General features: G+C 50.0%; 2 protein-coding genes and 1 long non-coding RNA gene across 6 annotated transcripts in view; 2 read left to right on the top strand and 1 right to left on the bottom strand.

Moving 5' to 3' along the window:
• UBXN2A (UBX domain protein 2A) overlaps nucleotides 1-6,575 on the top strand; it is a 72,288-nt gene extending 65,713 nt beyond the window's left edge. For 3 of the 4 annotated variants that reach the window (XM_015111809.3, XM_077960086.1, XM_028831944.2), the window contains one exon: nucleotides 1,318-2,467. In XM_015111809.3, the coding sequence (XP_014967295.2) occupies nucleotides 1,318-1,516 (199 nt within the window). In that variant the 3' untranslated portion in view covers nucleotides 1,517-2,467. Of the gene's footprint in view, nucleotides 1-1,317 lie in introns of all 4 variants that reach the window. The other variant, XM_028831943.2, reaches the window with a different exon arrangement.
• On the bottom strand, nucleotides 6,016-7,652 carry LOC144333906 (uncharacterized). Its single transcript, XR_013403039.1, has 2 exons — nucleotides 7,510-7,652; nucleotides 6,016-7,382 (listed from the first exon to the last, which is right to left on the bottom strand). It is a non-coding gene; the product is annotated as an uncharacterized LOC144333906 (long non-coding RNA).
• A 4,005-nt stretch (nucleotides 7,653-11,657) lies between these two features.
• On the top strand, nucleotides 11,658-26,479 carry MFSD2B (MFSD2 lysolipid transporter B, sphingolipid). Its single transcript, XM_015111811.3, has 14 exons — nucleotides 11,658-11,882; nucleotides 14,941-15,066; nucleotides 17,653-17,777; nucleotides 18,334-18,457; nucleotides 18,775-18,853; nucleotides 18,947-19,077; nucleotides 22,016-22,106; nucleotides 22,217-22,338; nucleotides 22,799-22,882; nucleotides 23,167-23,247; nucleotides 23,463-23,572; nucleotides 23,915-24,058; nucleotides 24,428-24,604; nucleotides 25,770-26,479. The coding sequence occupies exons 1-14, from the start codon at nucleotides 11,787-11,789 to the stop codon at nucleotides 25,792-25,794; spliced, it is 1,515 nt and encodes a 504-aa protein (XP_014967297.3). The 5' UTR covers nucleotides 11,658-11,786; the 3' UTR covers nucleotides 25,795-26,479.
• The last annotated feature ends 860 nt before the right edge of the window (nucleotides 26,480-27,339 follow it).

Genomic DNA, 27,339 nt, shown 5'->3' with positions numbered 1-27,339 from the left:
GGGTTTGGCCATGTTTGCCAGTCTGATCTGGAACTGCTGACCTCAGGTGATCCGCCCACCTTGACCTCCCAAAGTGCTAGGATTACAGGCATGAGCCACAGCGCCCGGCCTCCTTTGTTTTTGTTTTATTTTGTTTTATTTGTTTGTTTTCTTTGAGACAGTCTCTCTCTGTTGCCTAGGCTGGAGTGTAGTGGCATGATCTCGGCTCTGGGTTCAAGGGATTCTCGTGCCTCAGCCTCCCAAGTAGTTGGGATTATAGGCACCCGCCACCACGCCTGGCTAATTTTTGGTGTTTTTGTTTTGTTTTGTTTTATGAGATGGAGTCTCGCTCTGTCCCCAGGCTGGAGTGCAGTGGAGAGATCTCAGCTCACTGCAGTCTCTGCCTCCCAGGTTCAAGCGATTCTCCTGCCTCAGCCTCCTGAGTAGCTGGGACTACAGGTGTGTGCCAACACGCCCAGCTAGATGAAAGGTGACATGATCTCAGCTCACTGCACCTTCGTCTCCCAGGCTCAATGTTCGTCTCCCACCTCAGCCTCCTGAGCAGCTGGACCTGTCTTTTAAGTCCACACTCCAATCCTTCCACCTCCAGAAATCTTTCCCTAGTTCTTTTAACCTTTGTTTTCTTGCTTTTTATGTTTATGTTCTTTGACATAAGCTTTAACCTTTGGTTATCCAATTTTTGGTACCCAAATGAATACACAGGACTGGGTCTTAGACTTTTTTGGTAGCCCTTTCAGGTTTAGTAAAGTGGCACGTAGTGAATTTTAGTGAATTGATTGAATGAGAGAATTATTTATTACGTAATATGCATATTTCATTAATTGTAAGTTGCATATTTTTTCACATTTTAGCATCTGTGAAATGAGGATGCGTTCTATAATCCATGGCTACATGACCATCATGTTACAATTGTGACAGCCTCTCTAAAACATAGCCATAATTCCTTTGTCTTACCTAAGATAATTAACAGTAGTAATTCCTTATTGTCATCAAATTTCTGGGAGTCAGACTTTAAAAGATAGTCCAAATAATCAGTTATATCACAATTCAGTTATTCTCTGTATTAACATATCCAGAGTCTGGGTGTTGTGGCTCATGCCTATAATCTCAGCACTTTGGGAGGCTGAGGCAGGAGGATCAGTTGAGCCCAGGAGTTATGATGGCACCACTGCATTCCATCCTGGATGACAAAGCAAGACACTATCTCTAAAAATAACAATAATAGCATATCCAGATACTTTTACCAGTTGTTATTACTATAAATTAGCTAATTCAAATTTTCATAAAATTATATTAATAGTTTTTGCTGTTTTACAGAGTAAGCCATATCAAAGACTTCATTGAAAAATACCAAGGATCTCAAAGAAGTCCTCCGTTTTCCCTGGCAACAGCTCTTCCTGTCCTCAGGTTGCTAGATGAGACACTCACACTGGAAGAAGCAGATTTACAGAATGCCGTCATCATTCAGAGACTCCAAAAAACTGCCGCACCTTTTAGAGAACTTTCAGAGCCCTGATTTTTGATAGACTAAGTGGAAACTTCGCAAAGAAATGACGGTTGTAAGCGGACATGCAAACCAAAGGTGGGGACGGGAGAAGTCAGACTCACTGGACTTTTGGTTTGAGTGCTGTTGAACTCTCTGCTAACGAGAAGATGTTTAGATAAGTCCAAGTTAAGAAAGTAGCATACGACTGGAAACTATATTCAGTGCACTTTCTCCAAAAGGCTACTCAGAAAAATAGACTTATTTTCAAATACCAGTTATCAATATATATTAAATAGCTGTATTATTTAGAATCTTAATATGGTATAAATTAGCGAATGTGTTCACAATATTCGTTCAAACATCATTCCTGGACAGCAGGGATTTATTTAAATGTTAGCTGCCTCAGAGTTTTTAAAGAGCTAAATACGACCAGGCGCGGTGGCTCACACCTGTAATCCCAGCACTTTGGGAGGCCAAGACAGGCAGATCACAAGGTCAAGAGATTGAGACCATCCTGGCCAACATGGTGAAACCCCATCTCTACTAAAAATACAAAAATTACCTGGGCGTAGTGGTGCACATCTGTAGTCCCAGCTACTCGGGAGGCTGAGGCAGGAGAATCGCTTGAACTCAGGAGGTGTAGGTTGCAGTGAGCTGAGATTGAGCAACTGCACTCCAGCCTGGCGACAGAGCAAGACCCCCTCTCAAAAATAAATAAAATAAAATAAAATAAAATTGTGGCCGGGCGCAATGGCTCATGCATGTAATCCCAACACTTTGGGAGACTGAGTTGGGAGGATCACTTGAAGCCAGGAGTTTAAAATCAGAATGGGCACCAGAGTGAGACCCCTGTCTATATATTTTTTTAATTTAAAAAATAAAAATAAAATTGTGTAGCTTAGTATAGTGTCAAGGTTAATCTGCCTACTCACATTTCTACACTTTCTAAAAATGTAATAAAAGAAAATTCTTTCTAGAAAACCTATTCCCTTTCCATTTTATTTTCTTTCAAAAATTACAGATTTGTTTTTGGCTAACATTTGGGATTAGCCATTCATTTGCCACCACTCAGAATCTAATGCCTATATGTGTCACATTACTAATATTTTTTAAATGCATCACATAAAATATGGTTTTCTGTTTCTTTGTTTGTTTGTTTGTTTGTTTGTTTGAGACGGAGTTTCGCTCTTATTGCCCAGGCTGGAGTGCAGTGGTGCAATCTCGGCTCACCACAACCTCCGCCTCCTGGGTTCAAGCGATTGTCCTCCCTCAGCCTCCCAAGTAGCTGGGATTACAGGCATACGTCACCATGCTTGGCTAATTTTGTATTTTTAGTAGACACAGGGTTTCACCATGTTGGTCAGGCTGGTCTCGAACTCCTGACCTCAGGTGATCTTCCCGCCTAGGCCTCCCAAAGTGCTGGGATTACAGGTGTGAGCCACTGTGCCCAGCTGGTTTTCTGTTTCATACATCACAGTCAACTTGTGAATACATTTAAAGATTATTTCAATTTGATATCACGAAGAAAAACATGCTTTATATCTTAGACTTTTAACTAAATCCAGTTAGACCTCAATTTTTCACTGTCAGATTAAATCCCCATACCTGAAAATAAGTTTAACATTTTTTTTTTGCAAATGATCTGTTGAATCAGATTCAAAATGAAGTATGCATTGAGTGTGCCAAGGAACTAAGTGGTCCATAGCAGCAGTAATGTTCATAGGGTGCGAGATGCATGCCATGAAGCAGCAATTCTCAAACATTTTTATCTCAAGACCATTTGTTTATGTGAGCTGTATATATTACCATATTAAATATTAAATGCTTAAAATAGTTATTTATGGGCTGGGCACAGTGGCTCACGCCTGTAATCCCAGCACTTTGGGAGGTTGAGGCGAGTGGATCACAAGATCAGGTGATCGAAACCATCCTGTCCAACGTGATGAAACCGCATCTCTACTAAAAATACAAAAAAAAAATAGCTGGGTGTGGTGGCGTGTGCCTGTAATCCCAACTACATGGGAGGCTGAGGCAGGAGAATCACTTGAACCCAGGAGGCAGAGGTTTCAGTGAGCCGAGATTGCACCACTGCACTCCAGCCTGGCAACAGAGCGAGACTCTGTCTCAAAAAAAAAAAATTCATTTAAAAATAATAACTTCTGGCTGGACGTGGTGGCTCACACCTGTAATCCCAGCACTTTGGGAGGCCAAGACAGGTGGATCACTTGAGCCCAGGAGTTTGAGACCAGCCTGGGCAATAAGGCAAAACCCCATCTATAAAAATTACAAAAATTAGTCCGATGTGGTGGCTCACACCTGTAATCCCAGCACTTTGGGAGACTAAAGCAGGCAGATCACCTGACGTCAGGAGTTCGAGACCAGCCCAGTCAATGTGGTAAAACCATATCTGTACTAAAAATACAAAAATTAGCTGGGCGTGGTGGCATGCGCCTGTAATCTTAGCTACTAGGGAGGCTGAGGGAGAATTGCTTGAACTCAGGAGGCAGGGGTTGTAGTGAGCCGAGATTGTGCCACTGCACTCTAGCTTAGGCAATAGAGTAAAACCCTGCCATAATAATTTTTTTTTTTTTTTTTTTTTTTTTGAGATAGAGTTTTGCCCTTTCACCCAGGCTGGAGTGCCATGGTGCAATCTCGGCTCACTGCAACTTGCGCCCCCCAGGTTCAAGCGATTCTTTTGCCTCCCGAGTAGCTGGGATTATAGGCACCCGCTACCACGCCTGGCTAATTTTTGTATTTTTAGTAGAGATGGGGTTTCGCCATTTGGCCTGGCTGGCCTCTTAACTCCTAACCTCAGGTGATCCACCCGCCTCAGCCTCCCAAAATGCTAGGATTATAGGCATGAGCCATTGTGCCCAGCCAATAATAACTTATAAAACATGAAACAATTTAGTGGGGAAAGCGGCCGGCTTTTTTTGGGGAATTACTTTCTGTCATAAAGAAGATAGATGGGTTCTCATGTCTTCTACATTCAGTCTGTTATGCAGTCACATATCATGTAGACTCTGGAAAAAACCACTGTACACTTGTGAAAGAGTGAAAAGGAGCAAATAACGCCTTAGTATGATTATGAAAAACATTTTGACTTCACAGTGCCCTGAATGGGTCTCGGGAACCTCCAGGGATCCCTCAGGCACACTTTGAGAACCAATCTATATAAAGTGATGGTTCACAATGATTCTCAAGCCTTAGTTTCAGAATCATTTGGGGCAGCTTTTCAAAAATGCTATTCCTGCCACCTACCACAAGGATTCTGATTCATTGTGTCTGTGATGGGTCTCAGATCTCTGCATTTTTAATCTTACGTGATTCTTAAGTATGAGGTAGAAGTACCTTTCTTCAGGAAATTCTGTTCTAAGCTTTTACCCTGAGAAAATAAAACCTGCCTGCTTTCACCAGGGACAGTGGAAGACTCCACTGAAACAGATCTGCTAGACCACTAAGTTTATCCTTGTCACCCAGTTTGCTCTTGGAAAGAGTCTGTTACCTTTTGTCGCTGAACCAATCATGACATAAACTTGTGCTTTACCTCCTGTAGCACAGCCAAGACAAGGCTGGAACATTTAATTAAGGTTTTTACTAAGGACTCAGGAATAGCAACAGGGAAATATCTATGTAACTAAATGACCTGACATAAAATCTATCTTCTGATTGCAGTCTATTGTGAGAATGCTGCTTTTCCTAGCTCCCAGCCTGCCTTAGGGCAGAAGGCTGTCTTTTTATTAGGAAAAGAGGGGAGGACAAAGGAGAGCCTTTTCCTTTTGTCCGTTACTCTTAGAAATGAATAGGTACATAATAGAAAATAAATATTTATTGTTGGTAATGTTTACACAGCAACGTTAGAGCCTCTCTGTAGTGAAACAAAAATAATATTCTTACCAAAAATTAAAAATTAAAAAATGAGGCAATGGTAAAAATCAATGAACTTATCTTTCTGATATAGAAAATAACACGATGATTGTTAATACATGTTCAGGAATCTAAGAAAATGTTTCATATAGGCCTATCATGTAGCATTTTTATTTGCATAATTATGGTCAACATATGATTCTCCATGTAGGGGTCTCTCATTGAGAATGTTTCTTGTGTACCAATAGAAAAGCCTCTTTGGTAGATTTTCCGGTTTATAATTATTTAACCAGAAGATACACAGGAGGTTCTATTGTATGTACCTGTAGAATACATCCCAGTAAGGGTCCTATGGAGAAAGGCCTGTTGTCAGCAATAACCTTCATTATTCTAACTGTGAAACGTTCATTAATGTGAATAATATTCTCAAAGGTTCTCTACAATGAGAATCATCCAGTAAAGCTTTTTACCTGACAATTTAAAAGTTGTAAAGTTGTTAGTTAAATATGTAGAATTATCAAAAGAGATTGACTTTGGAAAACAAACTGAATTTGCTAAGGGAAGGAAAACTTGAAAATAATCATCTTAGATGTGGAATACAATTTGACCTAAGCAATTGTTTCAAAACTGTCTTCAGTTTCTTGAAAAAAATAGTTAGGGATGATATATAGAAATACATATCTAGGCCAGGCACGGTGGCTCATGCCTGCAATCCCAGCCCTTTGGGAGGCCGAAGTGGATGGATCACGAGGTCAAGAGATCGAGACCATCCTGGTCAACATGGTGAAACCCTGTCTCTACTAAAACTACAAAAATCAGCTGGGCGTAGTGGTGCGTGCCTGTAGTCCCAGCTACTCAGGAGGCTGAGGCAGGAGAATCACTTGAGCGCCGGAGGCAGAGGGTGCAGTGAGCCGAGATCGCGCCACTGCACTCCAGCCTGGGCAACAGAGCGAGACTCGTCGCAAAAAAAAAGAAAAAAGAAATACATATCTAATGTTACAGATTCTGGTTTATTGGTTAATTACTATGCATTTTTTTCCGTTTAAAAAATAATCTTATTTTATATACTTCTCTCAGTATAATTTTTCATGACATTTCAGCATGTTGATAATATGTGTGCATCTATTTCAGTGCCTTAAAGTATTTTGAGAGCAATCTTTTGCTGACAGTTAAAGAACTGTTAAGAATGAAATACTGTTCATTAAAAGGATCTGTGAAATCATTTACCCTTGTTATAAAACAGTTATATGCAAATACACTTGTCATTTTATTTGGCAGAGTCATTCAGTTTGATAATCAAACATTTATTAGGTGCCTTTGCTTTAACCAACATTACTTTCATTTAATACTCAGAAATGTAAAGATGTGATATTTTTGAATACTAACTCAATGGCGTGTTTAATTTTTCAACTATTCTTTGTGTCATGAGCTGAACTAGCATGAAGACTCTTTAGTAGGGTTTACTCCTTTGTTCCTTCTTTTCCTAAGTACAAACCATTTTATGAAAAAATTGCTCATTGCACTAAATCTTCAAATGGAAATGGCTTATTCAGTAGACCAATATTTGGCTCTTTGTCATTTGTTTTAATGTATTTTTTGCACAGATAATTTATATTCATTATAGAAAATTATAATATGCAGATATGCTAAAATGATCCTTAAATCACCTATTATTCTGCCTTTCACATACAACCACTGCCAGTTCTAGTGGTGCGTGCCTGTTGTCCCAGCTACTCGGGAGACTGAGGCAGCAGGATCTCTTGAGCCCAGAAGTTCTGGGGTGTAGTGTGCTCTGCCAGTCGGTCAGGTGTCTGCACTAAGTTTGGCATCAATTTGGTGATCTCACTGGAACTGGGGACCACCAGGTTGCCCACTGGAAAAGGAGCAAGAACGAATGCTGATCAGTAGTGGTATTACACCTGTGAATAGTCACTGCATTCCAGCTTGAACAACACACGGGGAACTTGTCTCTTTTAAAAAGTGAAAAAAAAAAAGCCGGGCGCAGTGGCTCTTGCCTGTAATCCCAGCACTTTGTGAGGCCGAGGTGGGCTGATCAGGAGTTCAAGACCAGCCTGGCTAACATGGTGAAACCCCATCTCTACTAAAAATACAAGAATTAGCCAGGCATGGTGGCGGGCGCCTGTAATCCCAGCTACTCGGGAGGCTGAGGCTGAAGAATCACTTGAACCTGGGAAGCAGAGGTTGCAGTGAGCCGAGATCATGCCATTGCACTCCAGCCTAAGCGACAGAGCAAGACTCTATCTCGAAAAAAAGAAAAAGAAAAAAGTAAAAAATAAAATTTAGAAATTAAAAACTACTAGTAACATTTTGATGTGCATCCTTTCAGATATTTTTTAGTGTATCAGCTTTTAGTCTTGTTTTAATTAAAAGGCAGCTGCCTTTTTTATTTTAATCCTACTTTATTGAAATCTAATTTATTTGTCTTTTACATTAAAAATTACATTATGAACTTACCGTCACTTTAAATAGAATAATAACTGTTAGGGAAATGCCTTTTATTATAATTACATTTTTTGCTGTCCAAAAAAGTTATTTTTTTTTTTTTTGAGACGGAGTTTCACTCTTGTTGCCCAGGCTGGAGTGCAATGGCGCGATCTCAGCTCACTGCAACCTCCACCTCCCAGGTTCAAGTGATTCTCCTCCCTCAGCCTCCCGAGTAGCTGGGATTACAGGAGCCCACCACCACGCCTGGCTAATTTTGTATTTTTTTAGTAGAGACGGGATTTCACCATGTTGGTCAGGCTGGTCTTGAACTCCTGACCTCAGGTGATCCACTCACCTCAGCCTCCCAAAGTGCTGGGATTACAGGTGTGAGCCACTACGCCTGGTCATTTTCTAATTTTTAAAATTGTTTTCACCTGCTGCCTTTCAAACTTAAAATTGCAGTAGTATAAACAACAAAGCACAAGTGTTGAGAATGCAGTATTTCCAAACCTATTAAAAATGCATATCAATAGGATGTACTTGAAAGTAGGTTACCTAGCTGAGCTCAGTGGCTCACACCTGTAATTCCCAACACTTAAGGAGGCAGAGGCAGGAATATAGCTTGAGCTCACGAGTTCGAGACCAGTCTGGGCAACATAGCAAGATCCTATTCTTCACAAAAAGGAAAAAAAAACACAAATTATAGAAGTAGATTATCTAAAGAAACTTTGGCTTTAGTTTATGTTTAACTTCCAAGGAATTAAATATTTAGCGCATGCATTATCTAACCTTTCTTTGTATTTGCAATTAGGGAAACAAAATGTACCCATTTTGTAGATTAAGGAATTAAGACATAAAATGGAATGACTTGCTCTAAACTGGGTAGTGTATCCTTTAGGATTAGATTTAGCTATGACAGAAAATCCAGAAAAATAGTTGCTTACAAGGTCAAATTCTATTTCCCATGCAAAAGTTCAGAGGGAAGCAGTTCAGGGCTGGTAGATCAACCTCATAAAATCATCAGATTGCTGTACTGTTGATCTGCCAGTCTCATCACTCTGTAAACTTGGGGTCTCAAGGTCGTTGCACTGGCACCAGCCAACACATTTGTATTTCAGCCAGTAGGAAGAAGCAGATTCCTTCCCTTTTAAATTTAAACAGCTTTATTGACGTGATTTACATGCTGTGCAATTCACCCATTTAAAGTATACAATTCAGGCAAGGCGAATGGCTCACTGTAATCCCAGCACTTTGGGAGGCAGAGGTGGATCACCTGAGGATCAGGAGTACAAGACCAGCCTGGCCAACATGGTGAAAGCCCATCTCTACTACAAATATATAAATTAGCCGGGCGTGGTGGCACATGCCTGTATTCCCAGCTACTCGGGAGGATGAAGCAGGAGAATCACTTGAACCCGGGAGGTGAGGTTGCAGTGAGCCGAGATCGTGCCACTGCACTCCAGCCAGGGCAACAAAACAAGACTCTGTCTGAAAAAAATAAATAAATAAAAATAAAGTATACAATTCAATGGGTTTTAGTGTATTTATAAGGTTGTACAACCATCACAATTTAATTTTAGAAAATATTCATCCATTCTAAAACCCCATACACATTAGCAGTCACTCCCTAGCCCAGTCCCAGGCAAATACAAATGTACATTCTGTCTCTCTATATTTGCCTATTCTAGACATTTGACATAAATGGAATCATACGACTTGTAATCTTTTGTGACTGGCTGCTTTTATTTAGCATACTGTCATCAAGGTTCATCTGTGTTGTAGCATGCATTGGTCCTTCATTCCTTTTTCTTGCCCAATAGTAGTCCATTGTATGGCTATACCACATTATATTTATTCATTCATAACCTGATGGACATTGGCTTGTGTCCTCTTTGGCATATATATACACATATATATGTGTGTGTGTATATATATATGAATGCTGCTAATGAACATTCGTGTTCAAGATTTTATGTGAACATGTTTTCATTTCTGAAGGGTGTATACACCTAAGACTGAAATTGCGGGTCATGTGGTAATTCCACGTTTTACTTTGAGAGATTGCCAAACTTTTCCAAAGGACCATCCCTAGTTTCTATTCCCACTAGCAGCGTATAGGGGTTCTGATTTCTCCACATCCTCCCCAGTACTTGTCTCATTTTAATTACGGCCACTCTGTGGATATGAAATGGTATCTCACTGTAGTTTCGATTTGTATTTCCATGTGCTTACTGTTCATTTGTATATCTTTAGAGAAATATCCAGATTCTTTGCCCATTTGAGAATTGGATTGTCTTTTAATTGTTAAGTTGTGAAAGTTGATGCCCGTACAAATCCCTTTCCTCCCATTCTGTGGGTTGTCTTTATACCCACTTGTTGGAATTGTTTACAGCACAAAGGTTTTCGTTTTGAAAACTTTTGTAGTTCATCCAGCTTGTGCTTTTGGCGTCCTAAGAAACGATTGCCTGGCCCAGTATGATGAAGAGTCGCTCCTGGGTTTTTTGTGTTTAATTGGTTTTTGTTTTTGTTTTTGAGATGGAGTCTCCCTCTGTCGCCCAGGCTGGAGGTGCAGTGGCACGATCTCAGCTCACTGCAATTTTCGTCTCCCAGGTTCAAGCAATTCTCTTGCCTCAGCCTCCCAAGTAGCTGGGATTACAGGCGTGAGCCACCGTACCTGGCCCTTTCTCCTGTTTTTTCATAGGAGTTTTATATTATAGGTCTATGATGCATTTTCAGTTAATGTGTGCCCTTGTTACTGGTGGACGGTATCTGAGTCACGTGGCACTAAAATATGTAAGTGGGAAGGAATCTATATGGGTCTGCAGCAACCTCAGTTCCTGCCTCCTCAGAAGAAAGAATTCCACTGAGGGGCATAAGGCAGAAGGAGAGACTGAGGCAAGTTTTAGAGCAGGAGTAAAAGTTTATTAAAAAGCTCTACAGCAGAAATGAAAGGAAGGAAAGTACACTTGGAAGAGGACCAAGCAGGTGACCTGAAAGACAAGTACACAGTTTGACCTTTTGACCTGAGGTCTTATACATTGGCATACTTCTGGGGTCTTGCATCCCTTCTCCCCTGATTCTTCTCTTGGGGGGCCTGTCTGCATGGACAGTGGCCTGCCAGCACTTGGGAGGGGAGTGTGCACACTGCGTTTCCTGGAGTTGTACCCATGCTCACTGGAGGCCTTCTTCCCTTACCAGTCCAGTGTCCTTGGAGGATCACATGTCAGTTCAACTCCGCAATTTGTGTAAGCCCACTTGCGCAGCTCCTGAGATCTTACCGAGAAGCTGATCACCAGTTTCAGGTTTTCTCTCTCTTTTGGGAGACGGCCTTTCCCTGGCCCCGCTGGATCAATTATCATTTTAGAGGGAGCATAACAACCGCCTGACTGTCGCCTGATGGTTGCCTGAGGCTCCTGGCTGGAAGCGTGGCCCTCTCCTGCCCTGTTCCAGTCTGACTAGCTACCTGCTGTCACCCGCCTTCCCTTTTAAGGACTTTTCTGGAATATTGTCTGTGCCACCTGCTTTTATTCGCTGGCCAGAACTTAGTTACTGGCCATCCCGTGGTCTGTATAGGAGACTGGACAATGTGTATTTCAGGCGTTGGGCGTCATGTGTAGCCGCCGGAATGCCTGTTCAGCCATGGTCCAGCCTGAACGAGCGGGCCTCTTGCTTCATCTTGCGGGGGAGCTGCTGCTTGACCGCGGTCACCCCAGCGGTCTGGCGGAGCCCTTAGCGCTCAGGGCCGCTCACGCCCCTCGGGGATCCGCCCCAAGGAGAGCGGTCCTGAGGACCTGCCGGGCCTTTACCCCCGCGGATTCTGGCTCTTCGCTGTTGCCCTTTGGAGAAGCAAAAGAAACGGTGCCCCTCGCGGTTTCTGCGTTTCCCCCGCGTTGCCAGCGTCCACTCGCGCCGCGCCCCTCGCCTGGAGCCGCCCCTCCCAAGGGCGATAACCCCGAGGGCAACGGCCGCGGGCGGCGCTGCGGTGGCAATGGCGGCGCCCCCTGCACCAGCCACCGAGGGGTCCCCGCAACCGGAGCCGCACGTCCGGGAGCCCGGCCCGGGGAGCGCCAGGCGAGGGCGAGAGGTGAGCGGGGCGGCGCGGGCCGGGAAGGGGCTGCGCCCCTGGGGAGCTCGAGGGCGTCGCCTCGTAGCCCCTTTTCCAGCTGGGTGCAGCCCGGCGGGGCTCGGCCCAAACCTGCCGGCTCAGGGGCTGCCCTCGCGGGGTTACACGGCTGGGAGCGGGGAGGCCGGGAGGTGCCGGCGCCGGATAGAAACTAGGACGGGAAGCCTAGCCCTAGCCAAGGAAACAGCTTGGGGATGCGTGGTCCCTGCTGTCCTGATTCCCGGCTTAGGGGTCTTGTCCGTGCCACCGCAGGTCCTGCCGGAGTCCCGAGCTCTGGGCAGGCAGGGCTTTCTGAAGCGCCTGGGGAGGCTGCGTCCTTCCCGACCTCAGGCAGCTGCTGTGGCCTCGGCCTCCCTCCCAGAACCTGGTCTCGCCGGGCACCAGGCTCCCCTTGGAGGCTGCCTCAGGGAAGGTCCTGGCCATGGGCTCCGACAAGAAGGGAGGAGGGCAGGTGGGAGCGGCGGGGTCTTCGGGGCCCCTTGTCCGTTGCCTGATGCGCTGGGCCGTGCTGGCCAGCGGGGCTGTGCTGGACGGGGCAAGGGGCCTGGGGCTTCCTAGGTCTCACTGAGTGCGCCTGCTCCCTGCTAGTGCCCAGGGCGTTCTGTGGCCTCCCCTGACACCTCAGCCCCCAGCCTGGTTCAGGGCGTCCTACCAGGCACCTCGGAGCACAGGATTGCGTCCCACAAGAAAGTGAGGTGAGATGAAGGGGCTCTCCGGGGACTCTCACTTCCCAGGGAAACTTAGAAATTCGGGGTGAGATTAACAGCAAGAGGGAAACACTCGCATTGCCGGTGACGCGGCGTCGGCGTGGAATCCTCTCTGAGGGGTGGCAGCCACGGTCGCTCCAGACACCGATGCGCAGAGGCCGAGGTGCCTGCCCTGGGTCACGCAGCTACAGACAGCAGCGCTGCGCCTCTCACCCGGAGCCGCCCCTCCCAAGGGGCTTCTCCTTGTACAGCTCACTGTCCAGCTGTGCAGGACTTTTATGGCTTTCAGTAAAACTCATCCTCGAGACGGCAAGACGGGACCATATTCCTGGCTTCACTTGGAAGTTATTTCTAAAGTTCGAAAAACTTGCTAGGCCCGTTTTGGGGGATACAAGAGTCCCCACTGGGGGAGAGGGGGACTGTCACGTTGAATTCTGCCTGTTCTTAAATTTTTCTGGAAGCTGAAATGATGTTCACACAAATGTCAGGAAAGAATCCTCCTGCCCCCAGTGTGGTTTTCCCCTGTGGGTAGGAAGAGTGTGCAAAGTGTGATAATCCCTTATCTGGGGAGACCTTCCCTTCACAAGAGCCTGCTGGGGTGTCCTGCAAGATGTGGAAACGAGTGAAGCCATGTCATCTCCACTCCCTCCGGCCCCCAGCAAAGGATGAGAAAAGATGCCCAGCTTCTTCCAAAGAAACAGCACTTTACACAGGGTCTTCATGGCCAATTTCTTGCTTCAACAGATATATACTGAGCACCTACTGTATACCAAGCTTTTTTCTAGGTACTGGAAACACCATGATAAATAAAAGAGTTCATGCTCTCAGAGAGCTTACACTCGTGTAGGGAGAGGCAGGAACTAAATGAGAACATAGCAGGCGCTAAGTACAACTGAGAGAGGTGAGTGGTTAGGGAATGCCTCTTGAAGGAGGTGACATTTAAGCTGGTGACGTCAAACCAGAATGACAAGGAGTCACCTTCCAGGCAGAGGAATGGGAAGTGCAAAGGCCCTGAGGCAGCAACAGACTTGATGATTTTGAGGAATAGGAAGGAGCCCGGTGTGGCTGAAGGAGAGCTATTTGAGGTGAGGTGGGTAGGGGGCCAACTGGGTGGACTGCTTAGCCATGATCGGGACTTGGAGTTTTGTTCAAACTGCAATGGCATTGACTGAATACCATGGATCTGGAAACAAACAAAACACACACACACACACACACATATCACAAAAAAAAACCTGCAATAGCAAAGCCATCAGAGGGCTTTAATCAGAGAGGAGATGGGATCTGATTATTTATTTGTGACTGAGTGTCTGTTGCCCAGGCTGGAGTGCAGTGGCGCCAATCTCAGCTCACTGCAATATCTGCCTCCCAGGTTCAAGCGATTCTCTTGCCTCAGCCTCCTGAGTAGCTGGGATTACAGCCAGCCACTATGCCTGGCTAAGTTTTGTGTTTTTAGTAGAGATGGGGTTTCGTCATGTTGGGCAGGCTGGTCTTGAACTCCTGGGCTCAAGCGATCCACCTACCTCCGCCTCCCAAAGTGCTGGGTTTATAGGGATGGGCCACCGTGCAATTTACGTTATTACAAGAGCACTGGCTGCTGGGTGGTGTGGATTGTAGGGAGCAAGGGCAGACACAGAGAAGCCACTTAGGAGGCACTCACTGACAGACAAGAATTGGAAAGAAGAATCAAAGATGACTCCTAAATTTGTGGCCTGAGCCCCTTAGGGGACCAGCGGTGCCATTTGCTAGGAGCTGGATTAGACAATGGGATAGCCATCAGGAGCTGTATGTAGACCATGCTAAGCTGAGACGCCTGCCAGGCATCCCTGGAGGGCTGTGGGCAGGCAGGCTATGGGTAAATGAGCTACCGCCTCCTTTATTCATGAAACAACCTTGTGAAATTGGCAGGGATGTAGCATTTGACAGATGAGGAAAACAGGCTTGGAGAGATAATGTGATTTACTCAAGGTCACATAGAGGGGTAGGTGACAAAGGCAGGCTCAAGCCCAGGTCTCCTGACCTGCAGCTTACACAGCCATGCTGACTCAGTAAATGACGGCGGCTTCAGCAGGAAGCCCAGGGTAAGATGTCCAGAAGAACGTGCCCCTGGAAATGTTTAGAGGTCATGGTTTAAGATCTTTTTTCTCTTCTGTCTCACTTCCTCTTAGGATGACATGGGGGCAAAATGGGGCTGAGAGGTTGCTGGAAAAGCCCTGAAGACATCACAGGGACTCAGGACGTGTACTGAAGTCATAGGGTGTGGGGACCTGTTTTGTGTCTGTTGGGAGGCTTAGTTCCTGTGTCTCCTCCAGGACAGCAGAGCCAGTCGCCTCTCATTCTGTACGAAGGTGTGCTATGGCATTGGTGGGGTCCCCAACCAGATAGCCTCTAGCGCCACAGCCTTTTACCTGCAGCTCTTCCTGCTTGATATAGCACAGGTAAGTGTGGGCAGCTGCCCAGTCTCTGCTGGCATCTTCCTTGGGGTCTGGTCCTTCCACCCCCACCTCTGCTTCTGCTCCCACCATCCTTGTAGGCATCGCTTCTGACTCAGGCTTAACAAAAAGCCAGAAGCTAATGAGGGCAAGGTCCTCAAGGATGTTTACTGCAGCCTGTTTGTAGTGGGAAAATGAGAAACAATGTGGATCCCCAACAATATAGAAGCAGTTGGCTAAGTAAGCTATGCCATAGCCACATAATAGACCAAGCCTGTCCAACCCACGGCGGGACGGCTTTGAGTGTGGTCCAACACAAATTTGTAAACTTTCTTAAAACATTATGAATTTTTTTGTGATTTTTTTTTTTTTTAGCTCATTAGCCATCATTAGTGTTAGTGTATTTTATGTGTTTATATGTGGCCCAAGACAATTCTTTTTTTTTTTTTTTTTTGAGACAGAGCCTCCCTCTGTCACCCAGGCTGGAGTGCAGTGGTGTGATCTCGGCTCACTGAAACCTCCACCTCCCGGGTTCAAGCAATTCTCATGCCTCAGCCTCCCAAGTAGCTAGGATTACAGGTGCACACCACCACGATCGGCTACTTTTTTTTTTTTTTTTTTGAGACGGAGTCTCACTCTGTCACCCAAGCTGGAGTGCAATGGCACAATCTTGGCTCACTGCAACCTCCGCCTCCCGGGTTTAGCAATTCTCCTGCCTCAGCCTCCAGAGTAGCTGGGATTACAGGTGCATGCCACCATGCCTGGCTAATTTTTTGTATTTTTGGTAGAGACAGGGTTTCACCATGCTGGCCAGGTTGGTCTTCAACTCCTGACCTCGTGATCCACCTGCCTCAGCCTCCCAAAGTGCTGGGATTATAGGTGTAAACCACCATGCCCGGCCTACAGCTTATTTTTGTATTTTTAGTAAAGACGGGGTTTTGCCATGTTGGTCAGGCTGGTCTCAAACTCCTGGCCTCAGGTGATCCATCCACCACAGCTTCCCATAGTGCTGGGATTACAGGCATGAGCCACCGTGCCTCACCAAGACAATTCTTCTTCTAATGTGGCCCACAGAAGCCAACAGATTGGACTAACCTCACTATCAAATAGACTGTCATGCAGCCATTCAAAAGAATGATCTATACCAGTTGACTTACAGCGATTTCCATGATGCTCTGGTGAAAAAGAAAATTAGTTTTAGAGAAGAGTATATAAAATGATCCCATTTTAGCAAATCAAAGGCTCCATGTGTGTGTGTGGATGGATATGTACGTATATATGTATTTGTCCATGTTTAAAATGTGAGCATGGAGAAAATTCTAGAAGGATCTACACCAACTCGTTAATGTTGGCTACAGGAGGGAATGATGGAGAATGGAGGGTAAGTAAAACCCAATTTTTAAAATGAGGTATCCAGCCAAGCATGGTGGCTCACAGCTGTAATCCCAGCACTTTTCAAGGCTGAGGAGGGAGGATCACTTGAGATAAGGAGTTCAAGACCAGCCTGGCCAATATGGTGAAACCCCATCTCTACTAAATATACAAAAATTAGCCGGGCATGGTGGCACACACCTGTAGTCCCAGCTACTCGAGAGGCTGAGGCAGGACAATCGCTTGAACCCGGGAGGTGGAGGTTGCAGTGAGCCGAGATTGCACCACCACATTCCAGCCTGGTCAACAGAGCAAGTCTCCCTCTCAAAAACAAAACAAAACAAAAACCAACAATAAAAAAATGAGGTATCCAGCCCGGTGTGGTGGCTCACACCTGTAATCCCAGCACTTTGGGAGGTCAAGGCGGGAGGACCATTTAAACTCAGGTATTCAAGACCAGCCTGGGCAACATGGCAAAACCCCACCTCCACAAAAAATTTAAAAATACAAAAATTAGCTGGGCATAGTGGCATGTGCCTGTGGTCCCAGCTACTTGGAAGGCTGAGGTGGAAGAATCACCTGAGCCCGAGAGGCGGTGGCTGCAGTGAGCTAAGACGGTGCCACTGCACTCCAGCCTGGGCAACAGAGAGAGGCCCTGTCTCAATTAAAAAATAATAATAATAAGTGAAATGAGGTATCCACGAATGTTTAAGATGACACTCTGATATGATCCCATTTATATAAACTGATCAATCTCGGGCACACACGAAAAAGCCTATGAACGGCTGATCATCAAAACGATTCTGGCAGTTGTCTCGGGATGCTGGGATTTCAGATGAGCTTCGCTTAGTATTTTCCCACATTGTTTGAATGTTTTTCTAATTAGTGTATTATTTACATAGTCAGAAAAAACAATGAATCCTTTCCATTGTGAAACACAGTGTCCACCTCTGTCAGCCCAGAGGCACCCTCCTTGCTCTGAGCCAGCCCCAGATGAGGGCCCTGGAGTCCTCTCCGCAGTGGCGGAGTGTGCGGGGCGGCAGCATTCAGCTCCCTCCCCGGGGATCAGCGTCCTGGGGAAGGCTGAGGAGCCCCTGACACTGCGGCTCTGCCCCAGCCAGTCCTGGTTCCCAGGCCCCCCTCCTGATGGCAGGCAGGCCTGGATGGGCTCTCGGCTGCTGCCGGGCCTCAGCTCTTTATCCCCTCCCCTGTCTGTTTCAGATCCCTGCCGCCCAGGTGTCACTTGTTCTGTTTGGGGGAAAAGTGTCTGGGGCAGCTGCTGACCCTGTGGCTGGGTTCTTCATCAACAGGAGCCAGAGGACGGGGTCTGGACGGCTCATGCCTTGGTGAGCAACCGCTCAGTCCTTAGGATCCAGGCACCTGGTCCTGGCCCTCTGGTCGCTGTTTGTCACAGTCCTTTTTCTAGCAGAAACCTGCTGGGTGGTTAGGAAACAAGCCCGGATAATGTCGCAGTTGCACTGGGGACCGACTATGAGTGATAAGGAGTTCAGAGACACTCATGGGGACTCTCCCTCCCCAGATGGAATGGGGCTGGATGAAGCCTCCAAGACTCCCAGGCCTGGCCTGGGGCTCTGAGTGTGGGAAGGGTGGGATGGAGCCCACGCGAGGCCTCACGGAGGAAGTACAACTCAGTGTCCCAGTGTCCACACAGGGAGTGCCACCAGCGGCACCGAGTGTGCAGCCGGAGCTCCCACGAGGAGTGGCCGCCCACTGCCTGCCTGGCCCATCGGCCACTTCTCCCCTGCTCTTGGCTCCCACCCAGGGAGCCTCAGCCTAGAGATTCTCAAGGGGCCGAGAAGGGGTGAGGTTCCTCCAGGCTGGGCCCTTCGTGTCCCCCTGTCCTGGTCCAGGGACCACTTCACCTTGGCTGTGCTTCCGCAGGGTGCTGGGCTGCACCCCCTTCATCGCCCTGGCCTACTTCTTCCTGTGGTTCCTGCCCCCCTTCACCAGCCTGCGAGGCCTCTGGTACACCACCTTCTACTGCCTGTTCCAGGGCCTGGCCACGGTAAGCAGGGCCCCTTCCTGGGCCTGTGCTCTGGCGAAGCCCATTGCTTGCCGTGGCCACTCTGAAGTGTGCTGTGGGGGCAGGGTCACTGCCCTCCCCACCCGCCTGTGCCTGGACCATGCCATTGGCTCTCGCTGGCCTTGCGCGGGGCTGGCTGCCCCCTCCTGCCTTTGGGCCCCTAGCTCCGACTTCAGGTGGCCAGCTGGGATATGTCGGGTTGGCCTGTGGGTGCCGGGATGTGACACCCAGGATTGGGGAGGTTGCCAGCTGTCACCAGGCAAAGCTGGGGGCGATTCTAAGCTCTGCAGGCACCCCAGTTCTTCCAGGTACCCTACACAGCGCTCACCATGCTGCTGACCCCCTGCCCAAGGGAGCGCGACTCGGCCACTGCCTACCGTAAGTGCAGCCATGGGTTTCGGGTTCCGGGGAGGGAACTGCCCCTGGGACCCTACTCCCTCTCAGTCACCGTAAGCAGCGCTCTGTCTCCAGGGATGACTGTGGAGATGGCAGGAACACTGATGGGGGCCACTGTCCATGGGCTCATCGTGTCTGGCGCCCACAAACACCACAGGTGCGAGGCCACTGTGACCCCGGGGCCAGTCACCGTCTCCCCCAATGCGGTAAGTGCACTGGATGGCCCCCAACCTGGGGTCCCCTCTGCAAGGTCACCTCCTTCCTCTAGGACTGGTTCTCCTGCCCACACCGCTTTGCTGTCTTTTAGGGGACTCACTGCCCCCCCTCATTCCTTCCCTGCTCCTCCAGTTGAGCAGATGGCCCCCAAATCTAATGTCCTCTGCTAACCTGCCTCCTCCTGGGTTCCTTCTAGACGTAAAATAGAACAGACACTGGCCTGGCCACCTGGGCCACCTGCAGTGGAGGAGGCCAGCCCCAGAGGTGGGGGGAGGGTGGGGAAAGCTGCAGGGCAGGCTAGGGGAGGGGCAGCAGAGGGGTCTGGTGTCCTCCTGGAGCCAAAGCCTATGACCCGTGCTCCCTGCCCCAGCCCTGACCGGGGGGAGCCCCCAACCCCCAGTGTGAAATGGTGGAGAGGGGGAAGCCCCTTCCTTCCCTTTCACAGCAGGTCCCTCGAGCATTGAGCAGATACACCTCTATTTTATCCACCACATTTACCTTCTCTTTTTCTACTTCCCCCTCTTTCCTCAAGTAATGACATTATCATCCTCCAGCACTGTCCTCTTCTCCCCTCTCTCAACCCTCCAACCTATGACTGAATCCTGCCCATTTTTTAGGCCAAAAGTCTTCTGGGATGCATCCAGCCATCTTGTACCCCACTGCCATGCCCTGGCCCGTGCCACCAGCTCCCTCCCTACCCCACAACTGCTGCCTCCGCCTCCTACACGCATCCCTGCCTCCCGCCACCTCCCCTGTGTGGTCAGGTGCCCTTTGAAAGGAGTTTGAGCATGGGTGGCCCTCACTTTCAGGACTGGGCATGGGCCACCCTCCACAGCCTTCATGTAGGCCTCCCCTCTGTGTGCCCTGTACCCTGCTGTCTTGGCCTTTTGTGCTTTTTTTTTTTTTTTTTTGAGACGGAATCTTATCTGTTGCCCAGGCTGGAGTGCAGGGGCGCAATCTCGGCTCACTGCAACCTCCACCTCCCGGGTTCAGGCCATTCTCCTGCCTTAGCCTCCTGAGTAGCTGGGACTAAAGGCGCCCGCCACCACACCTGGCTAATTTTTGTATTTTTAGTAGAGATGGGTTTTTGCCACTTTGGCCAGGCTGGGTTTCGAACTCCTGACCTCAGGTGATCCGCCCACCTCGGCCTCCCAAAGTGCTAGGATTACAGGCGTGAGCCCCCACACCTGGCCTGTGCTTGTTTTTAATATTTCAGATTTATACAAAGGCAGAGAGGCACAGATCTTAGTGTGGTCCCTGGACCAGCAGCATCAACTCCTGGGACCTTGTTAGAAAGGTAGATCCTCATGATTACAGGCGTGAGCCACTGCTGGGATCACAGTGGTGGCTCACGCCTGTAATCCCAGCACTTTGGGAGGCTGAGGAGGGCGGATCACGAGGTCAGGAGTTCCAGACCATTCTGGCCAACATAGTGAAATCCAGTCTCTACTAAAAATACACAAAAAATTAGCTGGGCGTGGTGGTGTGCGCCTGTAATCCCAGCTACTCGGGAGGCTGAGGCAGAATAATCGCGTGAACCCAGGAGGTAGACGTTGCAGTGAGCTGAGATTGCGCCACTGCGATCTGCCTAGGCGATAGAAAGAGACTCTTGTCTCAAAAAAAAAAAAAAAAATCTCAAGACAGTAACAGCAGAGCATTGAACCCCAGGGGCAATGCTCTTCAGCACATGAGGCCCAGGGTGGCTGCACAGGACAAGCGCCCTGCCCCGCCCCCTCTCTCTGCTCCTCTCCCCAGAGGCAGCCTCTCCCGAACTCGCTCTGGCTGTCGCTCTTGTGCATGTGTTTATAGGCATTTTAATGCACACGTATTCTTCCCTGAATGACAGGTAGCACTGTCCTGCTTCCTATATATACAGAGGCAGGGTCTTACTCTGCTACCCAGGCTGGAGTGCAATGGTGCAATCACAGCTCACTGCAACCCCAACCTCCCAGACTCAAGCGATTCTCCCGCCTCAGCCTCCCTAGTAGCTGGGACTGCAGGTGCACACCACCACACCTGGGTAATTGTTGTATTTTCTTTGGTAGATACAGGGTTTCACCATGTTGCCCAGGCTGATCTTGAACTCCTGGGCTCAAGGGATCCACCTGCCTCAGCCTCCCAAAGAGCTGGAATGACAGGCATGAGCCACCATTCCCGGCCCTGCTTCCTATATTAATCATTTTTTTTTTTTTTTTTTTTTGAGACGAGAGTCTCGCTCTGTTGCTCAGGCTGGAGTGCAGTGGTGTGATCTCGGCTCACTGCAACCTCTGCCTCCCCAGTTCAAGTGATTCTCTTGCCTCAGCATCCTGAGTAGCTACGATGACAGGCACCCACCACCACGCCCAGCTAAATGTTTGTATTTTTAGTAGAGATGGGGTCTATGTTGGCCAGGCTGGTCTGGAACTCCTGACCTCAAATAATCCACCCACCTTGGCCTCCCAAAGTGCTGGGATGACAAGCATGAGTCACCAGGCCCGGCCCTGCTTCCTCCGTTAATCTGAGTTACCATGTATCTCACCATGCTGTAACCGCCTGCTCCTGGATCTGTCTTCCTCCCCACACTGAGCCCTGTGGATGGACAGGGCTCACTTATTCATCACTGGAGCCTCGGGGCCTAGCATGCAGAAGGCAGCAGCAGTCCATGTTTGCTTCATAGAATGTGGGAGGGAGCACTCTGGCTCCTGGGGCATCAGTGTCCTCTTTGCCATGCAGGGAACACAGGGTCAGCAGGGGGTACGTGGAAGGAGCAGCCCGGGCCCGGAGAGTGTGCTGTCCTGTGGGGTGATTGGGAGGTGGGGACCCAATGTCCTGGGCTTGGGCTGTGCCTCCCTCCTCTCCATTTGGGAGGCAGTCCTGCCCCGCCCCTCAGGTGTCACCACCTCCAGGGGTTGAAGACATCACCCACCCCAGTCCTGTCCTGTCCCACAGGCCCGTCTCTACTACATTGCGGCCGCCGTGGTTGCGGTGACTTACCCCGTGTGCAGCAGTTTACTGTGCCTAGGGGTGAAGGAGCGGCCAGGTATGGGGTGTGGTGAGGAGGGAAGCAGAAGCTGGGGACAGGGCTCTGCTCGGGGGTGGGTTTTGGTTTTGAACTCTGCGAAGCCAAGGTGCCACCCTCCTGCATTGCAGACCCCTCCACCCCAGCCTCAGGCCCAGGCTTGAGTTTCCTGGCTGGGCTGGGCCTCACTACCCGGCACCCGCCCTACCTGAAGCTGGTGATCTCCTTCCTGTTCATCTCTGCTGCTGTTCAGGTACCTCTGGCCAGCTGCCCCCAACAGGCTTGGCGCTGGCCATGCAGACCTTGCTAGGTTCAGGGTGCAGTCTCAGCTTGAGTTTTACAGGGAGAAACCTATGGCTGGCACATGGCTCAGAGGGGCTGGTGCTGGGAGGGAGATCCCGGTAGGGCATGTGGACTGGAGGGCCAGGGCCTGGACACTAGGAGGCTGACAGTGTCCGGGTGATTTCCTCTCACATTACCGGAAGCGTAGTCAAGTCCACCTGATCACAGCTGTGCAGGTGATGAGGGTGGCCTAGGAGTGGTGTTTATCTCTGTGTTGGCGACAAGTGTCCTTTGTGGGGGAAGGGACTGTATGATGGTAGCAGCAAGTCAAAGTCCCAATGGAGAGGCCAGACTCGAGACCCTGTCCTTGCCCTTGACTTCTGAGCTCCTGCCATGCCCTGCACATACCCACTTCCTGTCCATCTCCTCAGGTGGAGCAGAGCTACCTGGTCCTGTTCTGTACACATGCCTCCCAGCTACACGACCACGTCCAGGGCCTGGTGCTAACCGTCCTGGTGAGGGGACCTGGGGTGGTGGAGGCTAGGTCACTTGGGGCCCTGAGTTGGGGACATGTGTGGCCAGAGTTCTGGTGGTCCACATTTTGGACTTTGCTTTGGTCTTGGTCACCCGCATTCCAGCAGAGGGTAGAATTGGGGCCAGGATTACAATGTTCATAGCCACTGGTTTGAATCGGGTGCAAGGCCAAGGCCAGGCATCCCATCTAAAAGCCAAGGCCTTGAGGTCCCGGGTGAAGGCGCTGGCAGCACAGCCCTGGCGTGATGACACTGTCTGCTCACAGGTCTCAGCCGTGCTGAGCACCCCGCTGTGGGAGTGGGTTCTCCAGCGCTTTGGGAAGAAGACGTCAGCCTTCGGGATCTCTGTGAGTGACGCAGGAATTAAGGGTTGGGAGTGGCTGGAGGGGAGAGGCGAGGGAGGTGACCGTGGTACCTGAGCCGGGGTGGATCTGTGTTCCCTTGAGTCTTCAAGGCCTAGCACAGGGCGAGGCACGGGGGTCATCAGTCAAAAGCCGTGTGTGAAGGAGCAGGCCCCGCGAAGTAGCAGGTGGCGGGACAGCTGGTGTGTGTGTCTCCCCAGGCGATGGTGCCCTTTGCGATCTTGCTGGCTGCTGTGCCCACAGCACCTGTGGCTTATGTCGTGGCCTTTGTATCTGGCGTGAGCATTGCTGTGTCCTTGCTGCTACCCTGGTAGGCTGGGTGTGGGGGCCTCATGTGTGTCCACAGTGGGTGTCGCCTCCTTCATGTCAACCTGCTGTCCCAGGTCCCCTGCACTCAGCCTGTGCAGGAGATGGAGGCCACCAGCTCTGTCCTCAGAGCCCTCCTGAGAGGATACCAGGCAGTAGGAATGGTGGGGGGCCCGGCAGGGGCCGGCGGGGGTACAAGCACACAGGCCATCTGCTTCTCTGGTGGCCAGTCTGGTCCTGGGCACAGAACTCAGGGATGAATCCACCTTGGCCTCTGTCGCCAGAGAGTTCACAGGCTGCTGGTGGCCAACGGGCTAGGAGGGCTAACTTGATGCCCCTGCCACAGGTCCATGCTGCCAGACGTGGTGGATGACTTTCAGCTGCAGCACCATCACGGGCCAGGCCTGGAGACCATCTTCTACTCCTCCTACGTCTTCTTCACCAAGCTGTCTGGTGCATGTGCCCTGGGCATCTCCACCCTCAGTCTGGAGTGAGTCCCAGGGTCAGGATACAGCAGAGGCACCAAGGACCAGTGGGCGGGAAGAGGGCAAAGCCCCCCACCTACCAAGCTCGGGGCACCCATGAGCCTGAGGGCTAAGCGCTGCTCTTTGGAGAGTGTGGGGAACCATTTCCCCATGTTTCTCTGCGCATGAGACTGAGAGGGCCAGCTCCCCCATTCTCCGTTTTCTCTAAACTCTCCCAGGTCAGCCTGTCTGTCCCCTTGACACTCCTCTCCTGATCTGGCCAGGAAATGAAGTCCACGTTTCAGGAGGGGATGGGGTGAGGTATCTGGGGCCCCTCCACTCAGGGTGCCAGGCTTAGCAGGCCCTGCCCTAATGGCTGGGTGATGTTTCTCCAGGTTCTCGGGGTACAAGGCAGGGGCCTGCAAGCAGGCAGAGGAGGTAGTGGTCACCCTCAAGGTCCTCATCGGTGCCGTGCCCACTTGCATGATCCTTGCTGGGCTCTGCATCCTCATGGTCGGCTCCACTCCAAAGACGCCCAGTCAGGACGCCTCCAGCCGGCTGAGCCTTCGGAGGTAAGCCCCGCACGTCCCCTGCACCCAGGGAGGCACAGTGTGCGCTGCTGGGGGAATGACTAACACCAGTCTGCAGACGTCCCTGCTGTCACACAGTCCTGCCTCTGGGACACTCTTTCCTTAGCTCAGGGTCACCCTTTTCTCCTGGATTTTCTTCTCTTACCCTGGCCACCCCTTCTCAGTCTTCTTCCTTTGATCACCTGGTAGACTGTGGTATGTGAGGGTTCCCTCCTTGACCTTCTATTGGTTTTGCTCTCCAAAGCCCCCTCAGTATCTCATCTGCTAGCCTGACCCAACTCAGGCACCCCTTGTGCCTGGTGACTGCTAGAGCTGCCCCTCCAGCCTGAGCTTCCCTCAACTTCCAGAGCCGCATATCGCTGGCATGCGTACATTTCCACCTAGTAGCCCACAAGCGTGGCACTCAGTCTCGATGAACCTCAACGGAACTGATCTTGTCCCCCCAGCTGGCTCCTCCTTCTGTGTCCCTGTCTTGGTGAATGGCATCATGGTTCCCCCTGGGGTGGAAGCCTGGGAGTCTTTGGCTCTTGCCTCCCACGGGCAATGCTGAGCAGGTCTCTGACCTGGTCCTTCCCCTACCAGAACACCGACCCCACTGATGGGGAGGATCTACTCACTGTCTGATCTTCTGGGGAGGCTATGGGAACCCTGAAGGCTGGGGCTGGCTGTTTTATTCCTTTTTGCATCCCAAGAGCCCAGCACAGAGCCTGAGGCTAAGCAGGTACTAAGGAATCACTGCTGCAGCATCACCACATCTGGCCCAGCAGATGTGCATGAGCACCCAATGTTCACCCACATAAAGTCCTCAAGCATGCACACATCATGCAGGCCCACGCAGGACAGGCAGTGGGTGATCCCATCATCAGCCACTCCCTGCCCAGGGTGACGGCCTTGGGCTCTGCAACAGAGAGATACCAAGGGCACACTTCCCAGTCAGGGAAGGCCAGGCGGATGGGGAACTGCTTGATGGCACCTGGAGAACCAGGGTTGTAGCTTATTTACAGGACTTGGGAGGGGAGGAATTGAAGAGGAGTTGTTGGGAAGACAAGGAGCAGCCACCAAACCTTCCGCGGGTTTCTGCGGCAGGACAGAGGGGAGGGCCCACACCACTTCCATCCTTCTCCTTGGCTTCCTTCCTTTCCCACAGGAGGACCAGCTACAGCCTGGCGTAAAGCTTGAGAGGGGGACTGTGAATGGACACAGGAGCCAGCACCCTTGGGGTCTGACATCGCCCTCCTCCACCCTTCAGCACCCGGCCTGGCAGTTTAGCACTCGGTCTTTTTCCCTGGGAAGTGGAGTCTTTGGCAACATGTCCTGAAGGGACTGGCCTGTGCTTCAGGACCCCACTTGGCACTTCTTGTCTGTTGCCTTCAGACTATCTCAGATAGACCTGTGTCCCTGACTAGGCCAGTAGCACCTGCCTCTAGAAAAAGGAGGCTCCTGCCCAACCTGGCTTGTGGACCCTGTGGGAGCCCCAGGCCCAACAACCTGCGTGGACAGCAAAGCTCCCTGACAGAAGGACAGACACAAGGACTCTTGTTTGTCCCAGGGCTCCAGTGGACATCTGCTGAGGACACAGAGAGGTGAGAGTCACCACGTGAATGGGCAGAGTGTGGACAGGCAGACATGCCCAAGATGTATGATTAGGGAGACACAGACAGACCCAGGGAGGCCAACGGGCCCCAGGGAGAACGGGACAGCCGTGGGGATGGGACTGAGCAGGGCGGGCGCTGAGGTGCTCCTCAAGCCTCTCCCAGTTCCCAACCATTGACGCGACTGTTTCTATCAGGGTCAGAAATGGCTATCGAGCCAGCAAAGATCCAGCATTTTCACAAATAAAAGCTATTTGTGTGGAAAGATTTTTCTGAAATTTTATCTTACAAAAGCACGGGAACTACAGTTTTTTAGAGGCCATGTTTTCAGGGAAAGAAAGATCCACGGAGGTTTTTATTTTTTCAAAAACAAATTCAAGGGTTGATCTGCTATTGAGTCTGTGTAGTGTGACTGTGGACAGCCCTCTCATCCCAACTGGAATCCCCAGAGGAGGGAAAGGGGAGAAAGCCTGGTGCCCTTGAACCTGGCTGCGCCCCCAGCCACACACCTCTGACTTGCATGTCCTTAGACCAGGGACGCTATGTGGGAGCGGGGCGGGTTCCTCCTTCCCTTTGGAGGAGTCACAAAGTTAAGGCTCTAGAGTGGCTCAAAGCAGCAGGCCGCCGAGGTGGCTCATAGGGGCTGGGGCTGGGGGAGGGCTGGGGAAGCCATGGGGGGTGTTATGCTCCAGCAAGTCCTGCCTGGAGAAGTCTGGCACCTGAACAGGGGGCCTGAGTGCAGACTCGCCCCTACATTCCACCCCAGCCCCCACCCCTGCCTCCTTCATGGGTTCAGCTCTCCTGAGCCCACAGCTAGGCCCCGTCCACTCAAGATCTTCAGCCGTCTCTGAGGAGCAATCCCCCTGAGGCCCAGAACTCAGGTTTGTCCTTAGATATGACGCAGTCCTCAGAGCTGAAAGCATCTCACTGCTTCCACAAACACGGTGGCAGAAGGAACCCGACCTCGCTGGGGGCGTGTGGGGTCTGACCCGGTCTTTCTGATGCCTCAACTCTCTGGCCCTTATGACACTGACATGAGTATCTGGTTCCTGAGGTCACAGGGCACCAGAGAAAGAGCTGGGCTCAGCTTCTCTGCACTGCCCTTTCTGACAGGAAGCTCTGCCT

Source organism: Macaca mulatta, chromosome 13 (genome assembly GCF_049350105.2).
Source record: "Macaca mulatta isolate MMU2019108-1 chromosome 13, T2T-MMU8v2.0, whole genome shotgun sequence".
Classification (NCBI taxonomy): Eukaryota; Metazoa; Chordata; class Mammalia; order Primates; family Cercopithecidae; genus Macaca; species Macaca mulatta.
Note: the sequence above shows the minus strand (reverse complement) of the source record. Positions and strands in the feature narration are given on the sequence as shown.

Coding starts and splice junctions, on each gene's coding strand:
- MFSD2B (XM_015111811.3), top strand. CDS start 11,787: ATGGCGGCGCCCCCTGCACCAGCCACCGAGGGGTCCCCGCAACCGGAG. Junction 15,067..17,652: donor TCCTGCTTGATATAGCACAG/GTAAGTGTGGGC, acceptor TGTCTGTTTCAG/ATCCCTGCCGCCCAGGTGTC. Junction 19,078..22,015: donor TCACCGTCTCCCCCAATGCG/GTAAGTGCACTG, acceptor CCTGTCCCACAG/GCCCGTCTCTACTACATTGC.